At 37.2% G+C, this 24,229-nt stretch overlaps 1 protein-coding gene across 1 annotated transcript; it reads right to left on the bottom strand.

Moving 5' to 3' along the window:
* Positions 10,952-14,121, bottom strand: LOC109725289 (probable LRR receptor-like serine/threonine-protein kinase At4g37250). Its single transcript, XM_020254430.1, has 2 exons — positions 12,260-14,121; positions 10,952-11,844 (listed from the first exon to the last, which is right to left on the bottom strand). Exons 1-2 carry the CDS (start codon positions 14,079-14,081, stop codon positions 11,156-11,158), a joined length of 2,511 nt encoding a protein of 836 aa, XP_020110019.1. The 5' UTR covers positions 14,082-14,121; the 3' UTR covers positions 10,952-11,155.

The following is a 24,229-nucleotide window of genomic DNA, read 5'->3' as shown; positions in this document are numbered from 1 at the left end:
TGTCTAGTCGGGACTCATGATAGAAGGACTGTATCACACGATAACTGCACCAAGAAGTTCAATATTCCATTCTACTGGAATGCCACTACATGCTGCCGGCATCATTGTGGATTGTGAGACTCATCAGAATTATCTAGATGATCAATAATTCTCATTTGCCAGAGTTGGAATTATTTCAACCCACCGAAAGGAGTTTCAGTGATATTGTTGATATTGATAAGAATATATCTCACTATCAGATAGAATAGAATCTATGGGGTTACACACATAAGAGGTTGTGACCGATCAAATAACTAAATCGCGATTTTTGAATCACCGGAGGATCTAATTGTCAATATGTTAATAATTGGACTAATCTGTAATTATTACAAATTAGTGGTATTAAAGTGCAAATATTGCAAGAGAGGACTTACTAATAGTTAGTAAGTTGTGAGAGGACTTATGTGCAAATATTGTATTATTAATTTGATTTGATCAAATTAGGATTGAGTTCAAGTCGATTTAAATTAAGATTTAATCGATTGAACCAATTAAGAAAATGATGAAAATAAACCTAGATTTATTCTTATGCTTAATGTTAATTATATTATTATAAAAGGGATTATATCCCTCTTTATAAGATACGGAAGATTTTAGAAAACCCTAGCCATCATCTCTCTCTTCTTCTCTTCGATCTTCTAGCAAAGACGTCCTCTGCAAGGGAACTAACATCCCGGTGAGGACATCGATCACATCGACGATCTCGTTAGATACCTATAGAGGCTGAACGCTTGTGCGGCTTCAAGAGAACCAATTCCATGATCATCAGATTGCGGTGAAAATCTATCCGAGCAAAGGTGAAGATTATATCTTCCTTTTTCTCCTTTAATCTTAAACAATATGAAGGATCATGTTTGCGTGGTATTTTGAGATCGGATCTCGAGTTTTTAAAATCAAATAAGTTTGATTTTCTTTTTCCGCTGTATTTATCGCACTCAATTTTCTAACATTTGGTCAGTTTCTTAAAAATTTGATTTGAATGTACAAAATAAAAAAATGCGGCCTATTCTGCAAAAACCCAAGACTAATAAATTTGGGATAATTTCATATAGTTCCCTATTAACATATCGTATAGCAGCAAAAAATCCTAATGGTTTCAAATATACCGCTATTATTAGTGTTCGTTAAAAAAAATATAATTAATTATAAGTAAAATACTTAACCTTGATTAGTGAGTGAGGTAAATTATCCTTCTTACTCCTCTGATATTATACCTTCTTCTTTCATATGAAAATTCTAGTTCTATCAAAACCCTAGCAATGAGAACTCTTTTTCCTCTTCCTATTCCTCTTCCTCTCTCTTCTTCATGCTAGTTTCGAACCAGTAACTAGGGTTTCTTCATTCCCATCCATCAATGACGCATGTTACTTTGCCCATGTCAAGCGTCGGGGAATCAGCAGTAGATAGGTAAAGGAAAAAAGTTGTGAGAGAAGAGGTACAGAAGAGATTGCATAATAGTGGATTGGGTTAATTTTTATATAGAAAGATGATGACCAGTGGGAAGCTTTGGGAGGACATCATTTTTGCACAATTCTAATAGTTAGGGCTTTTGGAAGAACATATTTGTGATGACACATTTTACCTATCTTCTATTAAAAAATAAACAATGAGTTAATGGAAACAAATCAGAGGGACAAATATGAATATCATCAGACTTTTGAAGAGATAAATCTGAAAACTTGAATTTTGTAGTGATATATTTGCTATTCGATATGTTTATAAGGAGTTGTATGAAATTATCCCAATAAATTTTTTATGAAAAGACCTTTTTTTATATATTTCAGTTAAGTTTTTTTTCTAAATGAAATAAACGAAACGGGTAGCATGCTACCTATCTCTCAAAAAAAAAATTTTCTTCAAAAAAATTTTTTACTCTCTATATGCCTTGAGGAAACATTAGGAATGACTAGGGATGTCAAGGGGTCGGATTCGGGGCGGGTTTTCAAAAATCTGAACCCGAACCCGAACCCGACTACCAAATTCGAAATTCGAACTCGAACCCGAACCCGACGGATTTTAAAAATCCATATCCAAACCCGAATCCAACCAGAAACCCAAAATCCGAACCCGAACAGGAAAACCCGAACTCGAATCCGGAACAAACCCAAATCTGACCAAAAACCCGAAACCCAATTTTTAACCTAAAAATCCGAAGCCGAAAATAATATTTAACAAATTTTGAAACATATTATACAAAAAAAAATTGTAAGAAATATGAGCTCCATTACCGAACAACCCATAAGAAAAAAATAAAAGTTAAAAAAGGCATGTAGATCTAAAGAATCAATCCATAAAAACTAAAAGACTAAAATTAAAAATACTAATTAAAAAAAAATACAACAAAACTTTTTTAAAAAGTTAAAAAAAGAAAAGATAGTTTCTTTGTCACGCCCCGGATTACTCGTTTCTCCGGGCTCGCTAACAGACCCACTATATACATAGGTATTTTCTCTGTATTCGAAGCGAAAAAGTAGAAGTACCTATAATCATACAATACTACAAACAGTAGTATACAGCAGCTAGGAAAATAAACCAAATATATAAACTGTGGTTCAATACATACATGTCATCCAGGTATACAAACACTCGCTCTGGCGAGATATAATAACTGTATGTAAAGACCCAAAAACTATAACTACCTGTAGCTGGTGCTCATCTAGCTCTGCGACTCGACTGGAAGGGCTCTAACTCGCGACGCCCTTGCCACGATCAAGATCAGCAACAGCAGCATCCGAAGGCGACGGCTCTGCAAAAACAGTGATAACAACAAGGCATGAGAACTACTGTAAAAACAAATAGTCCTTAGTGGGTACCGCCCTCAAACTCATCGGTCCACCCACTAAGTCTACAGGGATAAGCAGGAATAGTAAAGAAAGCTGGAACAAATCTACAGCTATATGCCACACTACTATCATGCTCTAAATCTAATCATCTGTAGAACAGTATCAACTCAGACCCAATCTTAAATGAGGACTGTAATCATACCCGTCCCTGGGACTGTGAACACACTCGTTCCGCCCGGTCGCGACTATACTGCTACCTCCACACTAACCAGTCCGTGGAGAGCAAGTCCAACATGCACGAACGACACCAACGCGAAAGTATAGCGCCCGTCTCCGGAGTGGCACTCGTGGGAGCTACCCAACCGAGTATGCAGCGTATCTCTCTCGAGCTCAATCAGGCTCTAACAAGTCAAAGTCAAGTAGCTAGGGTCAAAAGAGGTCTAGAAACCAAACCCACGTGCCCTCGGCACAATCTGAGATCAAAAACAGGAATCTGGGTCCACCGTCCATCCCGACGGCACCCGACAACCCGAAACAGCCTAGACTCTACTGTAAAAATAAGCTCGGCTTTCCAGCACGAGTGTAAATGCATTCTAAACTATCCCGGATATCCACCGCGCTGAAACAGCGGTGATGCAATCAAAACACGGCTCCTAGAGCTAAATCAGGTAGTAGAATCATATGACAGGTCGAATCGCTGGTTTTCTCCTAAGTCAAGTTCCAAGTCCAACATGTATATTCATCTAATTAATAATCATGCTCCCAATTTAGATTTTATACATGCTACAATTAATGAATTTGAGCTACAACATGATATACGAGAACCGAAATCATACATGTCGACTACAAGCACTTAGGAGCAAAACCGATGAAACACCCACCTCTAGAGCGATTCCCTGGAAGCAAGAAGGTCACAAATTGCTGGAAGCCTCAGCCGAGATCACCCACACCCAGCAACAAAGCTACTCGAAGGATCTATACCCAAAAATTCATCGAAATCCATCAATTCACCAAATTTTAGCACTTAAGCGTAATTTGTCTCAACTCCAATGTCAAAACTTACCTAATAATCTCCAATTTAGGTGAGGCAAGTTCCAAATCCAGTGAATAATGATGGAGTATCAAACTCAGGTCCCAAATCCTCCTGCCTCCAAATATAGCATCAAAGAAAACTCACAAACCTAAAAATCTGTCCAAAACAATAGCAACAGAGAAGAACTTGAGTTCGACTAAGCTAACCTCAATCAAAATCTGCAATTCTAGGCTTCGTGGATTCCTCTGGAAGTCTAGAATCCAGCAAACCAAGTTTCACGGCAATCCGACCTTCCTATGTCACACACGAGCCAAAGCACCGAAGGTCGTCGCTGGAAAACTACAGAGTTAGCACTCCTCAAGCTGAATTTGTGGACCTTTGATGTAATTTGAGTGATTTGGAGGGGTTAGAATGCAAAGTAGAGGATCACTGTGAAGAAGAGAGGAAAAAAGCTCACCAGGGACTCTCCTCAGCTATTTATAGGGTGAAGATAGGGTCAGATGAACCTCAGGAATAAAGGCTGCAATTCTGTTACACCTGCAGAAATGGCCACTTTTGGACGCCCAAAACCCATTTCTAGACGTCCGAAACCTCCAGTCTGTACATTTGCTCCCCTTTGGTTCCATCTCTCGTGGTGTGTTGCGCCCGTATCCGGCTCCGGCGGACTTCACCTACCACCAGCCACGTGTCAGCGCAAACGATACTTCCAAAGTAGATTTCCGGACCCACATCCAGGCGCCCGAAATATGGACCCGAATTGACTTCCAGTTCAGTTCAATTCTGCACTCAATTTCTGGGCGACCCAAACCCTATTCTGGGCGTCCGAATCTGGCAAAACTCCAGTTTTGCTTATTTGAGTACGCCGAGTCCCTTTCTGCATCCATTTCGCGCAGAAACGACTCCGACTCAGTCCAACACTCTCCAGCTGTGTCGACCAGTCACTAACAGTGAAGCCAATCCTATCCAAAGCTCAGAAACACTACATTCTTAGCCCAACAACCCAAAAAAACTAAAAGATTATTAATTAATAGAAAAACAAAATAAAAAATTTTAAAAAATTAAAAACGAAAATATAGTTTCATTGCTTAAAAATCCATAAGACTAAAAGACTAAAGTTAAAAATGCTAATTAAGAGAAAAATAAAACAAATTTTTTTTAAAATTTTTTTTAAAAAAAGATAATTTCATTGCCTAACAACCCACACGAACTAAAAAATTAAACTTAAAAAATAAGAAAAAGAAGACATATATGAAGAATCAAAAAACCCACATCAAAGAAGGAACTTTAATTCTCAATTTTTTTTAAAACAATCCTTACCTTTTTTCCTCTTAAGTCTAAGGTTGTGATTCTTGGACAAAGCAACAAACCAAAATACCTTCTTGGCCTCTTGGAGAAGAATTAATAAGAGATTACACAAATCTGCAATCACTTCTTTAGTTCTCTTTTGAAATTTTAACTCTTGGGATTTGGAGACGGCTTTGGAAATGGGAAGGCTTTGAAGTTTGAATATTAGGGTTTGAGTTATAAAAATATATGTATTTTGGTTTATGTTATAAAAGTATAAAATTTTTTTTGACCTTTAGATTCAGATCTAATGGTTTGAATTTTTTTTATATATTATATTATATTAAATTTGTTCGGGTTCGGATTGGATTATTTGAGTTCGGGTTTGGGTTTGGGTTCGGATTTTTTTAAAATATCCATACCCGAATCCGAATCTGTCAGATTTTGTTATATATATCTATACTCGAATCCATATCCATTTATATCGGATAAAATTCGCTCCGTTCGGATTTGGATTCAGATAAAATTCGGGTACCCGTATCCATTTACATTCCTAGGAATGACTACCTAACCTACGGTAGGGGATTCTCATTGATTAATCAAACTACTGGACTTAGCTTTTTAAATATCTTATCTTTTCAAACATATTCGACTGAGATAAATTTGTGTAAGCATTAATATGTACATACATGACAGTATAGTGTAGGCACGAGGTCGTAGTTCGCACATTGCACTCCATTGAGTTTTGTCATTTAACATTTTTTTTTTTCTTTCTTTCTAAAGCTTATGCATTTTTTATTTTTTTGTTCTCTTCTCGTTTTGTTCCTCTAGTAAAGATGTCGATAGGGCCTAATACGAACATTTATTCCTGCACGAAAACGAGATCTCAGATACCTGCAGGCCCTAATACAAACATTTATTTCCGCACGAATTAAGATTCGAACTAGAATCTCCTATTCCCAAGTAGAGGGTACAAATTATGAATTTGCTCACTTGTAGTACTTTCGTTGTACCAAGCTTGGCCTTCCCTTGCAGCAACGGACGAACAAAAATTCCTCCACCTCGGATTTCGCAAAGAGCGCCACGGCTCCCCCAGCCTTGGAGAAACTTTTCTTTGCAATCTTAATTTTTTGTTATATGTATATATATATATATATATATATATATATATATATATATATATATATATATGAGAGAGAGAGTCGGCTGGATACAACGATACGCCAGGACGATTTGGCGCTAATAGTTTTTCACAGCAATTAAATTTAATCCTTTTAATTAGTTTACGCGTTGAAATTATACTATTACAGATCACTTCACTCAACTAGGGGGCCACATCATCCTAACGGTCATTTCTCAATCTAAGGCTAAAAATCAATAGGCACAAATGCTTGGTACTTATGTGATAGTATTACTACTAATTATATATATAATATTTATATATATAATATATATATATTATATTATATTATATATATATTATAACTAGTAAAATGTACGTGCCAAGATGCACATAAATAATTATTAGAAAAAGTTATAATTTTGTTAAATTATTTTTAATTTAGGCCATTTTATATGATTGCCAAATATGTTATCAAAAATTTAATAATTAAATCACGCTAATTAAAGAAGAATTATCTTTAAATGAGTAAATAATTAAGCATAATCTCTAAATGCAAAATACTTTTGAAATTAAATAGAAAAATAAATATGTTAGGAAATAAATTTTTGATATAAATAGAAAAATAAAATCCGTTATCTAAAAAAAATTATTTTAAAATTAATATGATAATATCTAAGAAAGATATTTTAAAAAAATGAAAATAATCTTTTATAGGATTTTCACAGCCCGTAATTTTTATAGAAACTTACTTTTTGAAATTAAATAGAAAAATTTATATTTTATGGATTTTCCACATTAGAGTATCTATTTAGATACTTACGTATTCATTGTTGTTCTATTTTTATTTTTATTCTTAATTAAAATTTTTCGGTACGGAAAGAGAAAAGGTGGGCGCTAATTTTTTCGCCGAAAAATGGGTTGTCGACGAGACCCAAATTTGAATATAAAGTTTGCTTTTATATATAGTAGATATATATATATAATATATATATAATATATATATATATATATATATATATATATAGTATATATAGTCCGACCTACTATAAGCTTTTATGGAGTATAGTCCCTTTTGTACTCATAAATTTTTGGCCGTTAGATCTACTTCTTTGATCATTTCTATCCGTTAGGTCATACTATTCAACCAACCACCCACTCAATCCTAGAGGACCATTATTAACCTAATCGGAGACCACTATCATCCTAACCGCACATCTATTCATCCAATGGTTAAAAACTTATGAGTACAAAGGGGGCTATACTCATAAAAGTATAGTAGCCCTAGCCTATATATATATAATTAAGTTATTATACTATTAATAGTACCGAGCATTTGGTACTATCAGATTTCAGCCTTTTGATGAAGTGATGTGCGGTTAGGATAATCTTAAAGTTGAGTATATGGTTGATTAAATAATATAATTTAAAGGATGAAAATGATCAAACGGGTACATCGAATAGCAAAAAATTCAATAGCATCAAGCGTTCAATATTATAGATAGTATAGTAGCGCCACTCTCCTATAATTGAGTAGGTGGTCAATGCAATCGTAATGACCCAAGTATGAAAAAGTAAATAGTATCCTAAACTGAATTATATATATATATACACACACTGCACAAAAGTAGAAGAATAGATTTTTTTTTGAAAAAACATATCATATCAGTGCGAAACTATTGTATTAGTCTTAATTAGAGTTTTTACTATCCTATGATCCGATGCTCGGAAAATGTATGCACAAGGGAACAATTCCACTGCCAAAAAGCAGCAAAAAAAAACCTTGTGTGCAAAAAATAAAAAATTCATGTGCATGGGAGTGTAGGCAAACAACGCTCTCATAATATATTTCTTTTATTATTTTTAAGTAAGCCTATCTACCCCAACTGAAGAATCCTTCTAGACTGATCACATATTTGCTTCTCCAAAAAGTCGGCGGTCTAAATCCTCCCTTGTTTATACATGTTTGCGGAGGATAACTGCGCTAGACAATGCTGTACAAAAACAGATCTTTGCTAGCCTACAGAGATTTGATCAAGATGGTTTAGGACACTAAATTAAATTTAATTTGTGACTTAGCACCAAAATATTCCACCTGGAGCATGTCCTCTTAGGCTGCGCTTGGTTCAGGTATAAGTAAGAACTGCTAGTTCTAGGGATAGGTACAAGTTCAGGTATAAGCAGAAACTAGACCAATTTTGCGTTTGGATGAAAATTGGGTTGTTCCTATGANAAAAATTTACGAAATTTATTTTCTAGAATGTTCAAATACTCTAGATCATATTTAACGGAGTGGATCGTCGATTCGGAAGCTCCATCATTGAAAACAACTTATGAGTACGAGGGCTCCAATACTCATAATAGTATAGTAACCATGGCCTATATATATATATATATATATATATATATATATATATATATATATATACACACACCGCACAAAAGTAGAAGAATAGATTTTTTTTTGAAAAAAAAATATCATATCAGTGCGAAACTATTGTATTAGTCTTAATTAGAGTTTTTACTATCCTATGACCCGATGCTCGGAAAATGTATGCACACGGGAACAATTCCACTGCCAAAAAGCAGCAAAAAAAAAAAACCTTGTGTGCAAAAAATAAAAAATTCATGTGCATGGGATTGTAGGCAAACAACGCTCTCATAATATATTTCTTTTATTATTTTTAAGCAAGCCTATCTACCCCAACTGAAGAATCCTTCCAGACTGATCACATATTTACTTCTCCAAAAAGTCGGCGGTCTAAATCCTCCCTTGTTTGTTCATACATGTTTGCCGCGCGAGGATAACTGCGCTAGACAATGGTGTACACAAACAGATCTTTCCTAGCCTACAGAGATTTGATCATGATGGTTTAGGACACTAAATTTAATTTAATTTGTGACTTAGCACCAAAATATTCCACCTGGAGCATGTCCTCTTAGATTCCCATCCAGCTTGCTGTACATGTACTATTCTTCACTCCCAGTAGCTTTAATGGAACATACTTTCATTGAGGGTTTTTTTTTAATGTAACAAAAAGCAACGTAAACACTATGCATCTCTCCTAAAAAGATAAGATGCTTTGTGGCACATGTGACACATATTCTATTCCCTTTAGACCTTAGGCTAATGTTGTTCTTTTCTTCTTTTTTTTTTTTTTTCCTTTGTTCCCCTCTTTTGACCTAATGGAGTGGGGAGATATTTTAGTATAAAAGTTTTATGAAATATGATTTAGATAAGAAAAGTCTCATCCATCCCACATCAGGAACTAGTGATTCAGGATTTTATAGTGGTGATTAATAATGTGGGCAATTATATAAGGATGAATGAGTGATGATGACACAATCTAGTGTTTGGCTGTAATTATATTAAATGAGCATTTCTAGATGAAAACCTGATTTGTGGAGTAGTTATATAAACTGTCTTATGTTACTTACCCTACAATTAGGCTTAGTTTGGTATTGAGTCTTATCTAACGCTATTAGATAAAATGGATTGTGGAAAAAGCATATAGGAATATGCTTCTGCGTTTTTCGGTGGAATCGCAGAAAATATATTGTAATTCGCGATATGCGGAACACAATATTACGTACGAAAACAAACAGAGTATTTTTCCAACGTACTTTCTCACCGCACGTAATGCAATCTTCCCGCAATTCCAAACGAAGCCTTAAGAGTGCATCTGCATTTTTCCACTCCTTTTTTTTTTCTAAACTTTTTGGTTATTAAGGGAACCCTCAATTGATTACACAAACATCTGCATTCCAAACAAATAGACTCTAATTCCAAACAAATAGGAATCAAAATTGAAACAGTAATGAAAATAAATGGGAATCGAAAACAGAATGATAACAACTCTTTATTCGTTTGGTTCATAGCAGGAATCAAGATTAGAACCATATTCATATTAAAATTTAAAATTTTAAATTTAGTATCCAATTTGGAATCAAAATTTGGATCTAAAGTTAAAACTTAAAAATTTAAATTTGCAATTCAAATCTATGTTAAAGTCAAAAAGTAAATTTCGAACTAAATTCAAATATCAAACTTATATTAGAATTTAAAATTGAGCTTAAGACATTAAAAAATAAAATTTAAATCCATAATTCAAATTAAATTTATAAATTTATAATTTATTCTAAAATTAAATATAGATTAATATTTGAATTTAAATAACTGTTAGATGAAAAAATTGAGTTTTTTTTTTTTCAATCATTTCTGAAATCAAAGATGATTCCAACTACCATAGTGAGAATTATTTTGACAAAATTCGATTCCTTTCGAGATGAAAATCGAAACCCCAATCTCTCAAATCTCTCAAAATAAAGTGATGCTGAGAAAATAAAGAGTTTTTAAAGTGACTTGAGAGTCATAATGGGTAGAGAGTGATGCTAAAGGGATTTTGGGAATCAGATCCCTTGTAGAGTTGTAGTTACTAAAATTCCATGTTCTTTCAACATCACTGTTTTTTGTTTTTAACCTATTCAATCTGGTTCTAAATGCAATTGGACTTATATAATGTACACAAATTCAAGTACCAGTACTTCTTCTTTTTTCTTTTTTTTTTCTTTTTTTTTGGACCCTTTGACTAGATCAACACATAACTTTTTAACTTGACTAATTGATGCTGACCCAGTACAGCCTCCTCCTCTTTTAGGTTAAACAACCCCACTCTTGCACAAAAAGAACACTTTAATAAAGAAACTAAACTTTAAAACTCACAACACAAACACCAACAAATCATTGTGTGTTACTACAATGAGTTAATGGCAACACTCAAATTAGTAGAATTCTACATGAAATTGCAAATATAAAAAAATAAAATAAAAGAAAACAATACATGAAAGATTTTGATACCATGCATTATTACCATCCATTTTTGGTCAGTAAAAGATTTATGAAGATGATGGGGCAGAAGGAATTCTCTCAAGAACTTGCACTGCATCCTTCATCCCTGGCCGCTTCTGCGGCGCCGAGCAGCAACACGCGAACCCGAGCTTAAAGCAGCTCAGCACTGCATCCTCCTTCCCTTCGGCCTCGCCCCGTATCGCCGGATCAGCCATTCTAAGTATCCTGTTCCGCTCCTCCACCACGAACCCCGCGTTCCACTGGCACAATTCGACCTCCGAGAACACCCGACCGGCGATCAGCTCTAACAGTACCATCCCGAAGGCGTATACGTCCCACTTCGCATTGGGCTTCAGGTTTTTCAGCGACTCGGGGGCCTGGTACGGTGGCGGAGCGGCTGCAGCGGAGGACGAACCGCAAGGACTAACACCGGCCAAGGGAGAAAGGTCTGGCAGACTGTTGGTCGAATGCATCGACCGTTTGCTTCCGAATAACCGCGCAGATGCGCCTGGTTTGTAGCTGGCACTACCAGGGCCGCCGTCACCGGAGACCAGCCGCTCCAGCCCGAAGTCTCCGATCAGCGGCTCTAGCTCGGCACTCAATAGGATGTTGCTCGGTTTCACGTTGCCGTGCACGCACTTCTTCTCGTGGAGGTACGCGAGCCCCCTCGCCACGCCCCTCGCGATCCTCAACCGTGCCTCCCAGTTCAAGTGGAACGCCGACGAGCCCAGCTTTCCTGAAAGCAGAGAGACAATGAATCACTTCTACCCTGTTTCAGAAAAATCATTTTCCTACTATTCTTGCAGTTTGGAACTTTTTTCCGGATAAGATTTTGATTGATTTGGATTGATCTAGAAGAACTTCTCACAATACAAAGCAGTCAAATTTGCTATAGCTTTCTTGCTAGAGAGAACAAGCACACGGAAAATGAAATTTCGTCACTCACCAAACAACAATAATACCGAATGGAATTTAGTTGAACTCTCATTCATCTAAACAGGAAGTTTGTTTGTAACTGAATGCTACTGTAATAATCATTCAGATCGCGACCCAATCATATAAATAATATCAAGATCTGGTTTGCCTAGGATCCTATGTAGTTCGATGAAGCATAAATATAGGTAGAGGGAAAGGTGGAGAGAGTAATTTACTGCTGAAAGAGATGTTGGCGAGGCTCCCATTAGGGGCATAGTCATGAATAAGCAACTTCTCATCAGCCCCCCAGTAGAACCCGCGGAGCCGGAGGAGGTTCGGGTGGCGGAATTTGGCGATGGCCCGGACCTGGGCATCGAAGTCCTTGAACTTGTCGATGCAGCTGCTCTCTCCGATCCGCCGCACCGCCAGCGCCGTGCCGTCGGCAAGCACAGCCTTGTACACGATGCTGGAGCCCGTGGCTCCGAGTATGTACGCCGACGCCTTGAGCAGGGTCTCTAGCTCGAGTTGGCTCTCTCCGTCGACGGTCACAAGCGTCGCGCCCTGCTGCTGCTGCTGCTGAGCCTGCGACTTGCTGCGGTCCACTGCCTCTCTCCCTCTGCGTTGTATCTCTTCTTCTCCTCCCTCTTCTGTTTCTGACGAATCCGAGCTGTCTGATGTCTCTTCGGTCTCGTTGTCGTCGTCGCCCCCGTTCTTGTTTCGTAAGCAGCACGACAGACTGCAGCGCTCCGGCGACGACGACGATATCGCCGTTTTCTCTTTTCCGCCTCTATCCACACTCTTCAACCCAAGTCCTCTCATCTCCTTCGGATTTTGCTCCTGCTGCTGCTGCAGCTGACGCCTTCTCTTCCTCTTCACATTGTACACATACAAGAACACGACGAAGAGAATCCCCACCCCGGCTAAATCACCCCCCGCAATGGCAATGATGGTCGAGGGACGTAGGCCTCCTCCTCCTCCTCCTCCTCCTCCCCTCCCCGAGCCCCCGCCGCCGCCGCCACCCTCCCCCGATCCCCCCGAATTCCCATCTGTGTTCTTCGGTATCGCCGCGAAGGCCGGGGGGGACTTCGAATCCGTCACATTCGGAGGCGGATTCGAGAGGGTGGAAGGAATTGTGCACATCTGCTTCAGCGGCCGGCCGCAGAGATCCGGATTCCCCGCGAAGGCCGCGGGGCTCTGCACAACGAAACCTCCGGTCTCCGGGATCGGCCCGGTGAGATTATTGAACGAGAGATCAATAGTGGAATTCGCCGGAATCTTAGCTCCCAGCTCCGGAGGGATCGGCCCGGCGAGCCGGTTATACGACAGGTTCAGGTACCTAAGACTCCGACCGCCGAGATCCGGCGGGATGGTGCCGTTAACGAGGTTCGAGCTCAGGTCGAGCACCTGGAGGGCATCGAGGGCGACGCCGGGGATTCCGCCGGAGAAGTAGTTGCCGGCGAGCGAGGCGACGGTGAGGTTGCGGAGGAGGGTGAGGTTGGCCGGCAGCACTCCGACGAGCGCGTTGTCGGAGAGGTTGAGGATTTGGAGCTGCTGCAGGCGGGCGACGGCCTCCGGGAGCTGGCCGGAGATCTCGTTGTCGGCGAGCGAGAGCACGCGGAGCTCGGAGGAGGCGTTGAAGAAGGCGGCGGGGAGGGAGCCGTTCAGGGCGTTGCCGGAGAGGTCGAGGTGGCGCAGGTGCTCGATCTGCCCGAGCTCCGGCGCGACGGCCCCCAGCAGCTGCGCGTTCGGCAGCACCAGGCTGATCACCCGCGACACCGTCGGCGACAGCCCGCCGCCGCTGCCGCCGCCGCCGCTGCTGGTGCGGTTGCTGTCGGACAGCGGGAAGCCCATGCAGACGACGCCATTCCAGGAGCAGGGGGTGTCGTCGGCGTAGTCCCAGTCGGCGAGCGCCGACAGCGGGTCGCTGAGGACGGAGTACTTGAAGGACAGGAGCAGAACTCCGTCGGAGTTGAGACCCAGTAGCCGAGATGGCAGCAGCAGCAGCAGGACGAGAAGAAGAAGAAGGAAATAGAAGAACGCACGCAGAGAGCTGCTCATGTTAGTGCTGCCGGGAAGAGCATGTCTCAGAAGAAATGGGAAAGNTATACAAACAAAGAAAGGGTAGGACAAGGAGAGGAGTTGAAGAGGGGTGGAAATGCTCAGATATTACAGGAAGGGGAGATGATGATGCCACTACCAGTTAGGAGCAGAGCATGTGAGAGAGAGAGAGAGAGAGAGAGAGGGAGGGGAGATGGGGGTGAGAAAAGAGGGTGGGGTTTTTAAGCAAATAAAAATTTTGAGAGCACAGCTCATCAAAAGGACTTCACTGTGTCTGGGTCTGAGCAAAAGCTATGAATATTTTAACCCTAGGGGGAAGTTATAAAAACAGGGGAATGATTAAAATACCCCACTAAAATGGTTTTCCCACCTTGTATCTATTCCTTTTTCTGGAGAAACTCTTGCAAGCACCTGGTGCATAAATTTTGGCTTCTTATTCCTAGAACTATAATGCAAATGCTCTTGATGGCCCATGTAATATATTCTAAAAGATTATCTGTATCGTGGATCACATCTATCGAATTAAATTTTAATCTTAAGACGATGATTTTTCAGTATTGTAACTAGAAAGAATGAATGCACCTTGTGCAGGCAAGAATTTCTGAATCTTTCCGGGCTGGGGTGTTAAAAAAAGGGAGGGAAATAAGAGAGAGAGAGAGAGAGAGAGAGAGAGAGAGAGAGAGAATCTAGTTGTTGGAAAGTGGACACGAAGGTGAGGACTTGGGCCCCAGGGGGGATTTGACCTTGGGGGAAGGGAGGGTTACGGAGGAGAACTACTGCTCTAATAAATGAGAATGATGAACCCTGATAGGAAGTAATAAAAGCACAAGAAGGAGAATGTAATGTTTGTGTGCTCATCCTCTCTTCACATGGAGAAATTATTCCGTGGACTCGGTTCACCCCGCGTCAGCTGTGCACCACTCGGTAACATGCTATCCGCTTCGTTTATTTCATTTAAAAATAAACTTAGCCGGAAATGTGAATCAACTAGGATTCGAACTTAGGTCTCGGATATCAACCACTAAGCCCTTTTGCCACTTGCGCTAGGGACGGTCAGTGTAATCTGTTTTTCAACTCATCTCTATTTTGGTTTCTGCCGAGACAAGAAAAAAATATAAAAAGCAAATTAGAAAAGAATTTTATTATTTTTTATAGAATCTGAATGTATGTTGAGGAGAGAAAATAAGAAAGATAAAACTCATATAACAAGCAACTTTGTTTTTTCAAAATTAGAAAGAAAGAAAATACAATTTCAATATGAAAAGCTTTTCTTTTTGTTTTAATACTATGTCCAAACATGAGTAGAGAATTATTTTTCTTTTCTTTTTTTTGCTCTCTTTTTCTAATGCTTCTCCGAAGAAATTAAGTAAATTTTGAATTTGGATAACATTGTAAATTTGAAGTAGAGATAAGATAGAGTTTTGCATATAGTATCAGACCAGCAAGATTTGAGGTTTAAGTCATATCAAGCTTCTTACTTCATTTTATTTTGCTCTTATTTCACTATTCTTCGTTTTGAGTACATTAAAAAGTGAGCGACTCTATTCGCTTTTAAGTTTTTGGCTGATAACGAATCATTCACATAATTTGAAACGGATAACATAGTGGACCAAGTCCATGTAATATTTTTCTCACTCACATGGGATGATGGGATGTGATTTTGAGGGGGGAGGGGGGGGGGTTGTGTGAGTGAATGGGTGGGAACATCTCATCAAGTTTTGCCCAGGGCTCTGGGCCTCTTTGTTTCTTTTGTCATTAGCTATTTAACTGCAAGGAGTTATATGGGGTGGGTTTTGTTTTGAGGACCACCACAGGGCATCATAGCAGCATGATGTGGGGGGTGAATGGGAGGCATGGATCTGTGTGGGTTGTGTTTGGTAATAATCATGGAATCCTATGATAAGATCTGCATCAACATGTGAGGCCATATTTGTTTCAGGTACTTCTATCACAAGGATTGTGGCAAATCTTAGAGCTTTGAAGAGAATCTCATTATCTCAGTTCTTCTAAGTACATTGGCATCATCACTTTAGGCAATATTTGTTTGAGGCATCAATCTCCATCCAATGGCAAATCTTCAGTTTAAGAGAATCTTTCTTGGCTTAATTTTATTTTTTCAGGTTTAGGATTACCCAGCCAGGTCCTTTTAGCTATCTAGATTTAGATGGGGACTTCAATATTACTCATTGTGTACTAAACTATATATAGAAAGAGAGAATAGGACTTGTGTGTTATTAGAAGTACGAAGATTTTCGTGTTTCTAAGTTGTTTTCGATAATAAAACTTTCGAATCGAGCATCGACTCCGTTAAATTTGATCTAACATATTTGAAATGTCCAGAAAATAAATTTTATAGTTTTTTAATATTATTTACCTAGTGATCAAAAGGACTTAAAATCAACAGTTGAAAATAAAAATCTCACAAAAAGTTATAATATAATATTAAAATTTTCGATCAGAGTTATTAAATTTGCAGTAGATAGTATAAAGAATTTTTTATCAAAATTTTATCAGATTTAAATATTTTTACACCGTTAAACTTGTAAACGGCACACATCAACTATTAAAAATTATTGATTTTGAACTCATTCGATCACTAGATAAATGATATCGAAAAATTACAAAATTTATTTTCTAAATATTTTCAAATACGTTTGATCAAGTTTAATGTAGTTGATCGTCGATTAGGAACTTTAATCATTGAAAACAAATTAAGGGCACAGAGGCCTCCATATTCCTAATAGCACACAAATCTTTCTCTCTCTCTCTCTCTATATATATAAATAGTGTAGAGCTACTATACTATTGGAAGAATAGAAAATTTGATGCTTCCAACTTTTTGACTCTTGGATCAAGAATTGTACGGTTGGGATGATTGCAGTTCCCTTTGGCAGCGTTTGGTTAGGGGATAGGGATAGGAATAAGCCCTTATCCCTCCCTTTATATCCAAATGCTAATTTTTTATCCGAAAATAGTAGTTCTCGGTTATTCCCACCAACACCTTTATTTTCTATAAAAAACTATCTAAAATTATTCTTATCCCCGGAAACAACCCAATTTTCATCCAAACACTATTTTTCTTATTCTCATACTTGTACCTATCCCTGTAATAGCTAGCTCTTGCTTATACCCGAACCAAACGGTACCTTTAGAGTTGAGTGGTCCCCCACAGGATAATAGTATTAATTCAAAGATTAGAAATAATTAAAGGAGGCCGATCTAAGGGCCAAAAAGTTAGAAGCACCAGATCTTCTATGCTTCCAATAGTATAATAACTCTACTCTCTATAGTAATCTGAATGTTTTTATATATAATTTAACGAAGAGTCGTTAATGAAAGTGCTGACGAAAACAGAAAAATAAAATTATATGGTACTAAAATGAGAAAACGTGAAACCACACGGATTGAATTTAAAATTTACCGAAAAAGAAAAGAAAGAAGGAAAAAAAAACACATAATCAATTAAAAATGGTCCAGTGCAGGGCTTTTTTTGCAAATAGCCCCCTGACAATTTTTTTTTTTAAATTAGCCCTGTCAAAATTTTATTTACAAAAATGGCCCTGGCCCCGCCACGCAAGCGCCACGTCAGCGCCACGTGGGCGGGGCTGGGCTATGTGTTTAAGTTGAACACGGTGAACCATTCACCGTGTTCAATACAAGGTTTTTGTATTGGACACGGTGAATGATTCACCGTGTCCAATACAAATACCTCCAACTTAGCCAAAAATGACTAAGTTGNATATATATATATATATATATATATATATAGAGAGAGAGAGAGAGAGAGAGAGAGAGAGTAGGACTTGTGTGCTATTAGGAGTACGGAGATTTTCGTGTTCCTAAATCGTTTTTATTAATGGAACTTCCAAATCAAGTATCAACTCTGTTAAATTTGATCTAACATATTTGAAATGTTCAGAAAATAAATTTTGTAGTTTTTTAATATCATTTACCTAGTGATCAAAAGGACTTAAAATCAATAGTTGAAAATAAAAATCTCATAAAAAAATATAATATAGTATTAAAATTTTCGATCATAGATATTAATTTTATAGTAGATAGTATAAAGAATTTTTTATCAAAATTTTATCAGATTTGAATATTTTTTGTCACGCCACGGATTACTCGTTTTTCCGGACACGCTGACAAATCTGCCGAATACAAAAAAAAATTTTCTATATACGAAGCGATAACTGTATCTGTATCTGCAATCATACAAAACTACAACCAGTAGTATAGAGCTGCTAACAGAACGGTAAACATATATAAATAAATATCGGGTTCACTATACATACATAGTCTCCAAATACAACATCACTCGCTCCAGCAAGAATAAAACATCAGTATGTACATGGCCCAAAAATTCAAAACTATCTGTAGCTGGTACTCCTCTAAAGCAGCAACAAAACTGAAAGGGATCTAGCTTGTGACTCCCTTTCCATGATAAGAATCTGCAACAGCAGCAGCCAAAGAAGATGGCTCTATAAAAAGGGGCCAACAACTGGGTGCGAAAACTACTGTAAAAAGGAGTAGTCCTCAGTGGGTACTGCTACCGACCTCAACGGTTCACCCACTAAGTCTACAGAAGTATGCTCAAGAATAGTAAAGAAAGCTGGAACAATTCTACAGCTATATGCCACTATACTATTACGATCTAACTCTAACTATTTGTAGAAAAATGCAATCTTTAACCCAATTTCATTAGGAACTATGAACACACCCGTCCCGCCTGTCGAAGCTACACTAACTATCACCACGCTGGGTCGTCAGTGGAGAGCGAGTCCAACCAAGACACAAACGACAACAACGCAAAAGTACAAAACCCGACTCCGGAGTGGCACTTGTAGGCGCTACCCAACCGAGTATGCAAGCGTATCTCTGCCGAGCTTAATCAGGCTCTCATAGGTTATAGTCAGTAGCAGAAGGGGCTAACTAGTCTAACAACCATAACTCACGTGCTCTCGGCACAATCTGGTGCAAAATACAGAAATCTGGGTCCACTGTCAACCACAACGGTACCCGACAGTCCGGAACAGTCTATACACTACTGTAAAAATAAACTCGGCATCCTAACATGAGCGTAAATTCATTATACACTATTCTGGGTACTACCGCCTACAAACTACGACGATACAAACAAACTACAGCTCCTAAAGCTAAATCTGCTAGTTTTCAGAAAATGACAGTATAGAAACTATAGTTTTCTCCTAAGTCAATTCCAAGCCCAACATGTATAATAAACTAAAGCTCCAATTTAGATTTCATTTAAGAACAATGCAAATCGACGAATCGAGTTACTAGACATGATATACGAAACCAAAAATACATACTGACAACAAACTAGACTTAGGAGGAAATCTGAAGAATTCGGTAAACTTTAATCCACCTTGAAAGCTAATCCAACTCCGACGAGAAGTCGACAGGAAAGGAACCACGCGCTCGCCCAGCCTCCCAACGATGCAACTACGAAGCTCGTGTGCCCAAACGGTTCCCCGCCGCGAAGTCGACGTCGATTCGAGCTCCAACCGCAACCTCCACCAAGCGCACGGCTTCAATCTAGAGACAGAGAGGGAAGAGCAAACAGTAGCTCTCACTCAGATCCTCTATCCTTTATAAGCGGTGGGAGATAAGGGTGAAATGATCGAGGCATCAAAAGACCAAAAGGCCCCTCACCTACCCTGGAGTACCGGTACCAGGCCGATGCCATACCGGTACCCCGCATCAGCCTTCGCAACCTGAGAGAAGAAATCAAAAAATTAGACTGGGGTATCGGTACTCCCCTGTGTGGTACCGATAATCAATGTTGACAACCTGCAATTTACAGATTTCAGTGCTAAATTCCTGCTCTCGCGTCACACTGAGTCCGTTTTGCGTCTATTTCACGTCAAAACGACTCGGACTTCCCGTCACTCTCCAGATGTGTCGACAAGCCTCAGATGCTGAAATCTCACGGCTACAGAACACCAGGGATACTACATTTTTATACCGTTAAACTTGCAAACGGCATACATCGACTATTAAAAATTATTAATTTTGAACTCATTCGATCACTAGATAAATGATATCGAAAAATCACAAAATTTATTTTCTAAATATTTTAAATACGCTAGATCAAGTTTAATATAGTCGATTAGGAACTCTAATCATCGAAAACAAATTAAGAGCACAGAGGCCTCTATATTCCTAATGGCACACAAATCTTACTCTCTCTCTCTCTCTCTCTCTCTCTCTCTATATATATATAAATAGTGTAGAGCTACTATGCTATTGGAAGAATAGAAAATTTGATGCTTCCAACTTTTTGACTCTTGGATCAAGAATTGTATGGTTGGGATGATTGCAGTCCCCTTTTGGGTTGAGTAGTATCCCTAGAGTTGAGTAGTCCCCCACAGGATAATAGCATTAATTTAAAGGTTAGAAATAATTAAAGGAGGCTGATCTAAGAGCCAAAAGGTCAGAAGCACCAGATCTTCTATGCTTCCGATAGTATAATAGCTCTACTCTCTATAGTAATCTGAATGTTTTTGTATATAATTTAATGAAGAGTTAATGAAAGTGCTAACGAAAACAGAAAAATAAAATTATATGGTACTAAAATGAGAAAACGTGAAACCACACGGATAGTATTTAAAATTTATCAAAAAAAATAAAGAAAGAAGAAAAAAACACATAATCAATTAAAAATGGTCCAGTGCAAAGTAAAATTAGATATGTTCTGCAACCCACTAAAAAAAGAAAATTATACGACAACTTTCCCCTGCACTTGCGAATGAATCAAATCTCAAACTTGTAGATCATTAACGCCGCTTCTGAGAAAAGGGCCCTGGGAAAAAGAATTCCGTAGAGATTTATATATATTTCTTTATAATTCCATTTTATTTCTCAACTAACACCATAATAAAAGTGTATGTAGTTGTACCTGAACAGGTCCCATGTTTGCTTAAGTTTGTTGACCATGTCATTAATGGGGTAGCAGGAGAATCAATGCTGCAACTAAAAGCCTATTCAATCTTCTCCATTCTTCTGCCTGATAAGGACACATCTATGCATGCATTTTATATTTAGATAGGATTCGGTGGGTCGAGGAGTCAAACACGAGTGAGCTGGGACCGGCTCGTGTTCGTTTGTTTATTAAACGAGCAGAACATGAGCTAGCTCATTAAAAATATCGAGCTAAAAAGTCTAGCTCGTGTTCGGCTTGTTTATTAACGAGTCGAACACGAGCTGGCTCGCGAACAACAAATTAAATTTTCAGGCTTACTTCTAGTTGAATAGTTGAAAGAAACTTAAAAAATTAAAGCTTTAAGCTGATAATTAAAATTTATAAAATATGTCTTTTTATAATTAAAATCTAAATAGTAAAAACTTGTAATATATATATATAAATATTTGAGCTATATTTAGTCGAACACTAGCAAGCTGACACCGGGTATTGTTTCGCTCATTAAGATTTTGAGCTAAATTCAGCTTGTGGTCGGCTTGCTTATTTAAACGAGCGATCGATCTCGCACTCGTTTCAAGCGGAAAACGAGCTGGCCGGCTCACGAACAGTGAGATAGATAGCCGGTCTTAGCTAGGATCATAAATTTCAGGTCAAATCTATATAATTTTTCTGAACAATGACTCATTTTGAATTTACCATCCGACCTATCAAAAATTTAATTTTACTATTCAATTTTTCAATTTGTTTGATTTGAGTCTATCAACAACACTTTAACTTTAATTTTTAAGCTAATTTCTTGCGTTAATAAATTTATAGTTGCAAGAATTGCATGAACTATATTAACTAAATCTATAAAGATAAATTATGTATTCAAATTTTAAAGTCAAAATGTCATTGACTGACCCAAATCAAACAAATTGAAAGATTGAAAAGCAAAATCAAAAATTTGAAAGGTGGTTTAGCTGATTTAAAATGATCAAATATAGTTCAGATAAGTTATATACGATTTTACCTAAATTTCATGCATTTTTAGAAGTGCATTTCTATTACAACTGTAGGATGTTTCTCATAGTGTAAAATACTCACGACATCTTAATGATTCCTTACATCTGCACCTGAGTTGTGTAGCCTCACATGCATCATTGTCTATTTTAGTTTTTTAGTTTAAAATTTGGTATACTAAATCTTTAACAGTATTTCATTTTGGTCCTTATTCTTATCACAGGTAGACAAAAATTTATGATGCATTACCACTATTTGTCTCGTTTTATAATTCAATTTTATCATTTATTTATTATTAATCTCATCTGTACATCCATGCAAAGCCAACTATTTTCTATTGATATTATTTTATATACCTGTCCAATTGATCACCCAAAGAGTATAACTTTAGAATATCCATGGTGCACTAATATACAATAGGGGTGGCAATTCAGCTCGTTGTTCGTGAGTCAGCTCGTGTTCAGCTCGAAATGAGCTCGAGATCGATCACTCGTTTACTAAACGAGCTGAACACGAGCTGAATTTTTCAGTTTGTTTAATAAACGAGTCAAACACGAGCTAGGATTAGTTTGCTTGAGTTCGGCTCGATAATAGCTTAAATACATATATTTATATTTATGTATATATAAATATATAATTAGTTTTTAGCTTAACCTAAATATAAAGCATAACTGAATTATAAACAGGTCATTTAATTTATATATAAGGTTTCAACTATTTGATCAAAGTCAAATGGATAAAATTTTATAAATTTATCTTTTATACATATCCTTCATAATTCTTTTAACTTGTTATTCATAAGCCAACTCCTGTTCGGCAGCCGAACACAGACTGAATTTTTCAACTCAATACTTTAACGAGCCAGCTCGTATCCGGCTCGTTTATGAAACGAGCCGAACAAGAGCCGGCCTCAGTTCGCTCGTGTCTAGCTCGTTGACACCCCTAATAGACAGATGCCAACCATAACTCTACGACAAGAAGAAGTCGTGTGAAACACTTTTAAAAGATCGGGATATTGAACGCCAAACTAAAAAAGTTTAAGGTCCAAAATAACACTCAAGTAAAAGTACCGATCATTTCTAGAGCAAATGACAAAAGACTTGATGCATGGTTGGTACCCGAGGTCCCAAGTTCGAATCCTATTTGATTTATATTTCCAGCTAAGTTTATTTCTAAAGGAAATAAACGAAACGAAACAAATAGCGTGCTACCTATCTCTCAAAAAAAAAAAGAAAAAAAAAGAAAAAAAAAANCTAAGTTTTTTATGCATTACGTTTTAAACTGGTGCGAATAAACTGTATTTTAAATCTTGGTAGAATTTTAGTTTTTAAATAGTAATATGATTCCTCTAATTTAAATTTCACTTTTAAATTTTAAATATTTAATTTTTAAAATTTAAATTCATCATATTTAGAAATAAAACTATTTTTAAAATTTCTATAATTTAAATTAATGTATTATTTAATTACCAAACTAACCTTGAATAAAATAATCCTTTTACATGCTAAGTATTAAAGTTATATTTTTACCCTCTATTAATCAACGGTTAAGATCTTTTTTATTTTTTTTAAAAGAATGTACCGAATCATTTCTCAAAAAAGAATTGGGACGAAATTGGTGTGCCTAGTAATTTTTAATCAGGATTTTGAGGGAATAAATTATGCAAATTTATTTTGAGTAAACTGCAATTTGCCTCCATATATTTTAATGCTTTATTTTGTCACCCTGTAGTCTTATTTATTTATTTATTTATACCGTGAGAACCTATATATATATATATATATATATATTGTCAAACTGAATACTAAAGTAATAATTTTTTCAAAACATAGAGTGATAAAGTAAAGATTAATAAGATCGGTGATAAAATATTATTTTATACTATACGCGATTTATTAAAAAATATATATAATACATTGTTATCTTATTTTGCAGTAGGTCATGGCAGTGAAGCAAAAATAAAATCTCACAATATTTAATATAATTTTTTGAATCACAAAATATATATGATAAAATAATTAAGTGTACAAAGTAAAGTTTACTCTTTTATTTTAGTAAAAAAAAATGAAAAAAAAATTCAAAATTAAAGGCCAACTACAGGTTAATTAATTGGTTACAACGGGTTAATTACACTAGTAGTCCCCAACCTATCCACCAATTTTCACTTGGGTCCCCAACCTTTTTTTTTTGTAATTGAGTCTCT

This window comes from Ananas comosus, linkage group 19 (genome assembly GCF_001540865.1).
Source record: "Ananas comosus cultivar F153 linkage group 19, ASM154086v1, whole genome shotgun sequence".
Lineage (NCBI taxonomy): Eukaryota > Viridiplantae > Streptophyta > Magnoliopsida > Poales > Bromeliaceae > Ananas > Ananas comosus.
This window is presented reverse-complemented; position numbering and strand designations above follow the sequence as displayed.